Source organism: Echiichthys vipera (genome assembly GCF_963691815.1).
Source record: "Echiichthys vipera genome assembly, chromosome: 14".
NCBI lineage: Eukaryota > Metazoa > Chordata > Actinopteri > Perciformes > Trachinidae > Echiichthys > Echiichthys vipera.
In genome coordinates, this window is record NC_139839.1 from 3,066,457 (window position 1) to 3,076,781 (window position 10,325).

Below are 10,325 nucleotides of genomic sequence, written 5' to 3' on the forward strand. Positions count from 1 at the left end.
TCACTACAGTGAAATACACTATAAATACACTCCAGCTTTGATAAGGAATCAGCATGTGAGGGGAGAACAGGGTTGCATTGCTGAGTTCTGACGAAATCAGACTTTCAAAAACAACTTGGGCATGCATAACCAATTAAACACACATGTACGGGGTTACAACAGCTCGCCTGCAGGCTGATCTTGACCCTCCACTGGAGTCAAACATGCCTCAGTGTAAACTATTCCTTTTTACATTCTCAGTCCATTCATATACAATCTAAAATACCCGTTTATGATATAATCTCATCATGGTTTAATACACATGTGTGTGATGCACATGTTCCTGTGCAAACACAGCACAGACCTGCAGCTGATAACCACACTGAGCCCCATTCACCAAGAACACGCTTCTTAACTCGCACGGATATTCTGACATTCATGGATGGTTTCTGATTTTGTTCTTTGGTAAGAAAGAAGCCCTGGTTCAAGCGATGGTTACAGTTACAGATGCATTATTCTGCAGGATCACTGAAACAACAGTTTATACACTTACCTCTCCTTGTTAAGTACAGTGTAAGGTTACGGCACCGCAATAGAAAACTATTTTTTTTCTGCATCCAAGTGAAACCGTTTAAACAGACTCCAACCGCTGTAGTACACATGCCAGGCCTGTTTGTGGCGCTGTAACCACAGAACTACACCAACGGCGAAGACTTTCTCGCTAAATCTGCTAACTTTCTAAATCCTGTTGGCGATTTTTTTTTGACAACCGCGTCTGGAGACAAATGTAGAGAGTGTTTCTGGTGTTTTGGAGACTCTGATGTGAAAGCTTGTATCACTCTGCAGTTACTTGAGCCACTTCCTCGACCTTCTTCGTAACCTTATTTATAAAAAAGTGACTAGAAACAAATTTAGCGACTTATTCAGACCATGAGGGAAAAGGGAGAAAGATATGGCCGGCCTTATTCATTTCCATGCACGCCGCTCAGAGTAACGCAACTCTACAGTAGCTGAGGTCCGTCTCAGATTTGTCCACTCTGGGTTCCGGTTTCAGGCTCTGATAACGCCGGCTTCGTGCGGATGGTCGCCCAAAACAATAGAAACAGGAAAACGCGTCTTCGTGCGGACGGGCCCTAAATATTTTATGTAAGGTGACATGACAACATAGACCCAGCCAAGCAAAATGACTAATACACAAACAAGTCAGAGATTTTCAACTGCAGGACTCAGGAACTCATCGTTTCCTCTTTTAGCCTCTCTTGAATGAACTTTGACCTCCACCTCAGAGTTCGACTGACTCTGCCATCAACATAAGCTATTCGTTAACTCACACTACACATTTTAAGTCCGCCCCCGGAAACAATTAGATTAATTCATTAGTTGTCGACTGTTAAATGAACAGACACATATTTTTGTAATCGATCAACGGTGTGAATATTTTCTGGTTTCTGACAGTAAACTGAAAACCTTTGTGGTCACGTGAGGACGCCATCTTGGGCTTTGGAAAACACTGAGACATTTTATAGACCATTCATTAATCAAGAAAATAATGGACAGATTAATCAACAACGAAAACGGTCGCATCAATTGAGCAGATTCTCTAGATTGGACAACACGGATTAAATTGCAACATCAATGTTGACGTCTGCTTCCTCGATGCGAGCTGCCATTGTTATCTGAATCACAAGCCGCTTCTCCGCTACGTCACATCTATAAAACCCTGCCCGGCAGTCCTGATCAGCCTGACCATTTTTTGCGGACCCTTTAATCCCTCTGCTAGGGAGCGATCCCAGACGGAGTCAAGACCAAACGAAAGTCATGTGGCGAGAGTCAGGTTATCAAAACGCCCCGTTGTTGTATTACTTTATAAAGGAAAAATGGCTTTTAATAAAGATTCTTCATATTCGACCTTTAGCTCCACGTTAGCTTCATGAAACTTGGTTCAGTCCGTTTGGCTCATTTGAGACATTCTTGAAAGGACCAGATGCACAAACAGACTTGTAAGGTGGCATTACTACGGACATGCCTCTCTCTCTTCACGGTGGTGGTAGACATTCCTCACAGGGCTGCAAAACCTGAACAACGCCAAAGAGGCAAGAAGGGATTTCTTTCAGATGGTCGTCTGACGTCTTTCAGGAAGCTGCGGGCAAAAACAACACAGCGCGAAGGAAACAGGGCCAGTGGCTCACTTCTGGATGTCTCTTTCTTTCTGTTGTGGTAGTTTTTTTTCTGTGGCTGGTTACCATTCATGAGCGATCCGACCGCAAGAGAACAAAGAGCTTTCTTAGGACCACATCCTCAAAACCACGTCTTGTCACATGGCGTCTTTGGAGGACGGTGTCGTAAAAAAACGTAGCTGTATTTTAAGCATCGCAAATGACAAGGCAGGGCGGAGATGATGGGGACGAGCATCGGAAGCACCGTGAGAGACGAGAGAGCTAGAGAGAGCTGCAACCAACCGTTATTTTTACTGTTAATTATTTTCTCCATAATCTGATGAGTTGTTTAGTTTATAAAATGTCAAGAAATGGTGAAAAGTTCCCAAACACACAAGATGACGTCCTCAAATGTCTTGATATTCAGTTCGCTGTCACAGAGGAGAAAAGAAACCAGGAAATATTCACATTTAAGAAGCTGGAATCAGAGAATTTTGACTCTTTTCCCCCTTAAAAATAACTTAAACTGATTTATCAATTATCAAAATAGTTGAAAGACAACTGATTAATCATTGCAGCTGTGACAGAGTTCAGATTTACTCACCTGGGCGTAGTCCCTCTCTACAGCCGCCCTCTTTTGGCTAAAAGTCCTAAAGAGAAGAAAGAATAAAGGTGAATTAACTTAAAATCTTAATTAAGGATGAAGGTGTGCCATATGTGCCATCATTATAGTAAGTAAAATAGCCATAGACTGGCAGAAGAAAGGAACAATTCTGGGGTTAAAAGGTTTTAAACAAGGATACAAATCCACCAAAATAGAAGCTTTTTAATCTGTGTAAATTACGTTTACAGAAAACTAAAAAAACAAATAAATGAATGCAAACATACACCTCTCTCTTTAATAAAATGATCGATATTTAGCGCCACTGTAACGATAATGTATCTCAAGAGGAATTACTATGATATAGGGGAAAGTCGGTACGATTGAAACAAGAAACACAGTGATTTCCTGTCTGACACGTCAAATTTCTTCACTACGCTCCGCACGCTAGACTGACCAACCCTGAGATTTATAGAAATATCATTTAAATCTTTATCCTTCTGGTATTACAAAACATTTTTGGTGTTTAGAACAAAATACCATCTCTTTTTATGGGATTTTAATGGAAATAAAAGGAGAAATAATCCTAATTTTCGATATCTTTATGTATTGGTAGAAATATGTAATTTACCACAGCTGTAAGGTGCTGGAAACGTTTGAATTTGACCTTGAAAGTGCTTGAAAAGTGCTTGAATTTGACCTTCATGAGGTGTTCAAACCCTGAACAATTGTTCACGGCCCATGCAGCTTTGAATAGCTGTAAATATTTGGCTGGTTTCACAAATACACATATAAACAAGTCATGAAATATGCTGAGAAATGCGAGGAATGTCAGTAAATATTGCGTTTCGGGCTCGATTCGCAATAACAGAAACAAAGCAGACGATAAATCAAGTTAAAATTAAACAAAAGTCAGAGAAAAGGAAAAGGAGGTCAGTGCTCTGGGAAAAAATCTGCTGCAAAATCATCATTAAAGTCATTAAACATGTCAAGACTTGACTGCGATGCTCCACCCCGGCTCTAAACAATCTGGCTTACTTCCTGGGAGCTTCCCTCTCTTCCTTTAGCCTGCTCCCTTCCTCCCTTCCTCCCCCCCGCACACTCACTTCCTGTCATTTTCTCCAAACACAGCTCTTGCTGACAAGCAGATGTAATTTCCAGTTTGCTGAATCATTTCTCGTCCGGGAATCAGGGAGTGACCCCTGCGAATTCTGCACCAGTCGAGTTTCTGAATTGTTTCTGCGCGGACCGGCGTAACTGAGCCTCCCACCGCGAAACGACTCCGGGCCGTCAGAACATCTGGCAGCTCTCTTTGACCTTAACATCCAGCTGCTTGGAGGTTCAGAGCTCTGCCACCGACCACAGACAGGAAGTGGGGAGCCAGTAGGCTGTCAACTCAACCCAACGCTACACCACAACCTTTGGCTTTTCAACCTTCGAAATGCCTACGCACTCTGAGCACAGTGCTAAAGCCGTCTGTGTGTCTCTAAAACCAGTGTTTACTCGACCTGATCCAAGGAATCTTAGACGCTATTACACTTTAATCTTTGCATTTAAGTCACTTGTTCTTCAAATAAGTCAAAACAAACAAAGTCAGGACACTGGAACCACAGCACGATGCATATTTACTCGTAGGATATGTATAAAAATCAAAACAGCACCAGAGACAGATGGTGTAGAAGTAATCAGTTATGCAAAGAAAACAAACTGCAGCGTAAAAACTCTTTCGTTTAAAGACACGATAACAAAATCATGACAATCCACTGCTAAACCAAGTATTAGGGCGCACTCCCAATGTCCGTCCGCCCCGTGCCCCGTGCTTTAGGGTCCTTGTCCCCCCCCTCCAGGCCCGTTTGTACTCACACTACCTGGGCCTCGGAGAATGCTTCTTGCTGCCTATACGTCATCACGCCGTAACACGTCACACGCATTGATGACGTCATGGCGATGCGTGGCTTTGTTTCCAGATCTTTCCGTAGACCTCTGAGTTTTTGTGCGTCTTGTCGACTGTTTTTGAATCTTTTCATCGACCAAATCTGCAGTAAACACTCCACCTCCGCATCACACCAACGTGAACCTTTCGCCGCCATTGTTTGAAATGTCCGCGCATGGTCCCTCCTTCTTTTTTCTACGTCCCAACAGGCGCACAGGAAATGACTTCAGAACCGCCGTAGGCCTCGTGCTCGTACACGTGCAAACACGCTCTACAAAAGCCCACCTCTCCTAAACAGTCCGTGGCCGGCAAGCGGGCTGGCGCGAGCGCAGTGCGGTTGCACTCACTCCCGTCAAACAAACTAGGCTTTACCCGTAAAACGCCTCAGTCCCTGGTAATATTTTTTGGTTAGACTTAAAGACTGGATCGCCTCAGCTCAACTCACCTGAGGCGATCCAGTCTTTAACTCTGACGTGACACCTTTTCAAAATACTACTTCTGGGTCCAAAGGCTCCGTTGAACAAAACAAACACAAACGGCCGAACCTGTGAAGCTTTTACGATATCTTCTCTCTTCAGTGAGACAATTTTCATCAACAGGAAAGTCAACGGGGTAGACGAGCCTGCAGCAGCGTAGAAATACGAGGCTTGAACCCGGAAATAGTACTTTGAAAGGGCGTTACGTCACAGCTTAAAGACCGGATACTAGAAAGTGGAGCTAAAACACTGCAAACCACTGATCGGTCAGAGAGAATCGTCACTAGCCCGACACAGAGCAGCCTGCACAAACCCGCCGTTTTTAAATAACCAAGCTACGGTTAACACGCTATAGATGTTAAAATGACGGCCCATTAATCTCAGTACAGACATTCCTCCGTTTGTTTGCAGATGAACGGATCCAGCGAGTGTTGTGTTGCGATGATATGACATGGTTGTTACGGGGGTACTATCCACAGCTTAAAACACAAAACGAGGAACATACTGGTACCAAAAAACAGTGAGCAGAGCAGAAACACGGCACTATGATTGTAATGATGTGAACACAAAGGTACTGCAGTCCAACGTGTGTGACCTCCTGATGCTCACCTCAGGTCTTCCAGGAGGTCACACTCTGTCTGGTGTTTGATGTGTAGTCTGCTCATCTGCTCTGCGTGAGTGTGTTTCAGCTCCTGGGTGACCCGGACCTGCAGGAAGGAAGAAAATGCGGTTTATTATCGTTGTTATTATCATAATTCGAGAGAATCTCCAGGCTCGTTTCTGCAGCTCAGCACAGAAACACCAAGAGCACTGGTGTTATGAAATAGCATGAGTGTATTTTCCACACGCATTCTCTCCAATAAGGAGATGCTTTTTGGGGCGGCAGTAGCTAAGTCCATAGGAGTGTGGACTGGTGGCTGGAGAGGTGCCAGTTCATCTCCTGGGCACTGCCGAGGTGCTGTTGAGCAAGTCACCGAACCCCCAACTGCTCGGGGCGCCGATCCATTGGCAGCCCCCTCGCTCTGACAACTTTACTCTCCATTAATTGCATGTATATAGGTCCTGTTTGTGCATGTGTGTGTATTTCGGGCCTGTGTCTTTGCGTGTGTGTGTGTGTGTGTGTGTGTGTGTGTGTGTGTGTGTGTGTGTGTGTGTGTGTGTGTGTAACCTGAATAATAACAGAGTGAAAAAATTGAATTTCCCCTTGCGGGATTAATAGAGTCATTCTTCTTCTAAGTAATTCTTCATTCTTCTTCTCTAGTTGTGTGTAGATTCCTGTCCCCACAGACGTGTTTATTAACTTCTTCTTCCCATTTTAACTTTGCCCTTGTATCTTGTTGCTTGTTGCTATTTTGTAAAATATCGTAGATTTGTGAAATGTGATGTTGGACTCTGACATTGTTATGGCTCTTTAACAGAAATTGCACTCATGGATGGAGGTCACTGCTGGTCTTTCTTCCTACCTCACTATTCAGAATGTAGCGTCTCATTTGAAGGTATGGGAAGAAACGTGAGCGTGGAGAATCGTGTTGTTGCCTTAAATATTCAAATGACATTATTCCATTTTGATCGAGACATTATCTAAATATAGAGTCATTTTGTGCACGTATATTAACGGCTGTATCGTGATTATTAGGAATGAATTCAGGATCTTCTACACAGAGCGCTCAGAAAATCAACCGTTAATTGCACAGTGCTCGTGCTTAACTGCAACTACAACGACTTCACACAACCTTGCATGTTAAAAGATCAAGTTCTTCTATATATTTTACTTTCTTTACTGGTTATATGAAGCGTGACCTTGTCTCTAAATTTGAAATCTCGGTGGTTAAAGTGAGTCTTTGTGGGTTTCTGATCGGCCACGAGATAAATTAGAAAGCTCAGCGGTCGGATCACAATCCTGATATTGTTTTTTTTCTGCCTTATTTCGACCATGAGACGGATTCAAGCTCAATAAAATCAACGTGAGTTAAGATGTTAACACGGAGGTTGTGGATGTTATTATGGCTACATCATGATTATAGTGATTTTAAAGAACAAACAGAGATTTTAACTATTATCTCAGCCTCATAGGGGCAACCCAAATGTCCAAATACAACAGAAATAATGCATAAAAATCCTAAGTAAATCCACATTTTTTTCACGTTTTACACAAAAAGCAGAAACTGAATGTATTTGACTGCTGTCGTAACGCACTGTGGTAGCATTAGTGGGTTTTCTGTGCTTCCATGTTATTGAAATATGATCCCACATGATTTTTTTTTAGCACAGAACTAGAATGAGATGTGTTTTTACGTTTGTTTCTCGAATTAAAACACTTTAAATAATACGTCACTCTTGTTTTTCTTCTTTTCCACCAAACTTTACTTGGAAGAGAGAAAGAAAATGCACTAAACTACTTAGAAAAATCTGTTAATTTACTGCTTCATGGATGCTAAAAATGACAGAGTGTGAATTAAAGTGAATGTTGCTTTAAATAAACATGGATGCACTCTCAAAATCGGCATGCACATCATTTAATTTGCATAATATCTTAGTTTGTTTTGCCTGTTATTACCATAATGAGCTAAAAAATGCACCAAACTACACAGAAAAATCTGTTAATTTACTGCTTCATGGATCAAAACCACTTAAATGACAGAACATGACTTAAAGTGAGTGTTGCTTTAAATAAATATGGATCCACTCTCAAAATCGGCATGGACAGCATGTAATTTGGATAAAATCTTAGTTTGTTTTGCCAGTTATTACCATAATGTTCAGAGCTACAAAATGCACCAAACTACATAGAAAAACCAGTTAATTTACTGCTTTATGGATGCAAAACCACTACAATGACAGAGTGTGACTTAAAGTTAGTGTTAAATTAAATAGATATGGATCTTCTCTCAAAATCTGCATGAACAGGATTTAATTTGCATTACATCTTAATGTTGATTTCGCCTGCTTTTGCTATAAACATGCACCAAACTACACAGAAAAATCAGTTAATTTACTGCTTCATGGACCAAAAACCACTTAAATGACAGAACATGACTTAAAGTGAGACTTGCTTTAAATAAACATGGATCCTCTCTCAAAATCGGCATGGACAGCATGTAATTTGCATTAAATCTTAATGTTAATTTCGCCTGTTATTGCTGTAAACATGCACCAAAGTGTGACCCAAACTTGATATTTACTTGAACTTTAACTGTTGCTAGGCAAATCCCTTGTGCGCCGATGTAACCCAACTCCTCTGTAGTTTTATTTCTGATAATAAGTTTGATTAATTTCTACATAAAAACTATAAAACTGTTTAAATTGTGATATTTTTAATGCACTTTGGCAGGACCGTGTTTCGAGAGGGAACGACGGGGCTATTCTCCCCAGAAAATTGAGGCACATGGGACTTTTTTTTCCATTTTTTCCACCGTTGCTATTTAAAGAAACAGCAAAAGCGAGTTAAACTAACAAAACAACAAACTAATGAACACGTTCAGACTGAAAAACCCGCATTTTTAACGGTTTAAAAGCGACAACAGCAACAAAGCGTCACATTTTCGACCGTTAAAAATTCTCCGTCGCGACGGTTTCCAGGCTCCGGGGGAAAACTCACCTTTCTCGGTGGGGGTTGCATCCTCGTTTCTGGACATAAAAACTACACAAAAGACGTAAAGTTAGTCTCGGAAAAGTTTGTGTAAATGTTTGGAATTAAATTATAACGGGAAAAAAGTGTATTTGTCTCGGCAGACCGGGTCAAACGGCCATGGCGAGTCCGGTAAAGTGGTGAGTAGCGTCCCGTTGAAAACACTGTGGCCTCAGGGAACAGAAAACGTTAGTGTCGAGCCGGACGCGATGCGACACGACACACTTCCGGTCACGTTTTACAAAATAAAACCAAAGAGGTACCGTATGTATATATAATGCTACTTCCGTTTACTATCTACAAAATAAAAGCGAACAGTCCTAAAAATATTAACTTTAAAAAAATAAATAATTCTATTTAAAAAGAAATTGATCAAACCACTATAGATAATAAATTATAATAAATGTAAACCCTACAATTAAATAGTAATTCACTTATTATCAGACTAATAATAATAATAATAATTCATTATTAACTCATTCTGTCTTAATTGACTTTATTACTTTTGAAAGGTATCATTATTTTTATTATTATTGTTATTATTCAGGCATTTCCGGCCATACCACCGGCCATTATAAATAAATAAATAAATAAATAATAGTAATAATAATAATGACTACCAACCGGAAAAATGAATAAGATGAAGAACAGACCAAATAAAACACTTTACCCTGTGTTTTTATTTATTATTATTATTATTATTATTATTATTATTATTATTATTATTATTCATGCACTTTCGGCCATACCACTTCTTAATAAATAATAATATTCATAATAATAAGAAGAAGAAGCAACCTGAAAAATAAATAAAAAATGAAGAACAAACCAAATAAATAAATAAAACAGTGAACAAAGTACAGAACATAAAGTTATATTAAGTTTAAAGTACAGGTGTTTTGCTTTCCAGGTGAACTTCAAGCACTTTCCCCTTTTTTTCAAGCACTTTTCAAGGATTTCAAGCACCTGTACAAACCCTATGCATTATTATTATTATTATTACTATTATTATTATTATTCATTTCAAGCACTCGTACAAACCCTGTGCATTATTATTATTATTATTATTACTATTATTATTATTATTCATTTCAAGCACCCGTACGAACCCTGTGCATTATTATTATTATTATTACTATTATTATTATTATTCATTTCAAGCACCCGTACCAACCCTGTGCATTATTATTATTATTATTACTATTATTATTATAATTCATTTCAAGCACCCGTACGAACCCTGTGCATTATTATTAAAATTATTATGATTATTATCATCATCATTATTATTAATAATAATAATTTCAAGCACCTGTATGAACCCTGTGCATTATTATTATTATTATTATTATTATTATTATTATCATTAATATTATTATTTTATTATTATTATTATTTTATTATTATTATTATTAATTTCAAGCATTTTCCGTACGAGCCCTGTGCATTAATATCATTATTATTATTATTATTAATTTCCAGCACTTTGCGTATGAACCCTGTGCCTGGAGGAGCTGATTTCTTCTCTTCCCCTTTTAAAGAAACCGTAAAA

General features: G+C 39.6%; 1 protein-coding gene across 1 annotated transcript in view; it reads right to left on the bottom strand.

The window, feature by feature from the left end:
• The window catches only part of LOC310956241 (F-BAR and double SH3 domains protein 2-like), a 36,074-nt gene extending 27,159 nt beyond the window's left edge, over nucleotides 1-8,915 (bottom strand). Inside the window, exons 1-3 of the mRNA XM_083926409.1 lie at nucleotides 8,744-8,915; nucleotides 5,755-5,852; nucleotides 2,740-2,785 (exon numbers count right to left, since the gene is read on the bottom strand). Coding sequence (XP_083782535.1) covers nucleotides 2,740-2,785; nucleotides 5,755-5,852; nucleotides 8,744-8,764 — 165 coding nt within the window. The 5' untranslated portion in view covers nucleotides 8,765-8,915. The remainder of the gene's footprint in view (nucleotides 1-2,739; nucleotides 2,786-5,754; nucleotides 5,853-8,743) is intronic.
• Between the last annotated feature and the right edge of the window lie 1,410 nt (nucleotides 8,916-10,325).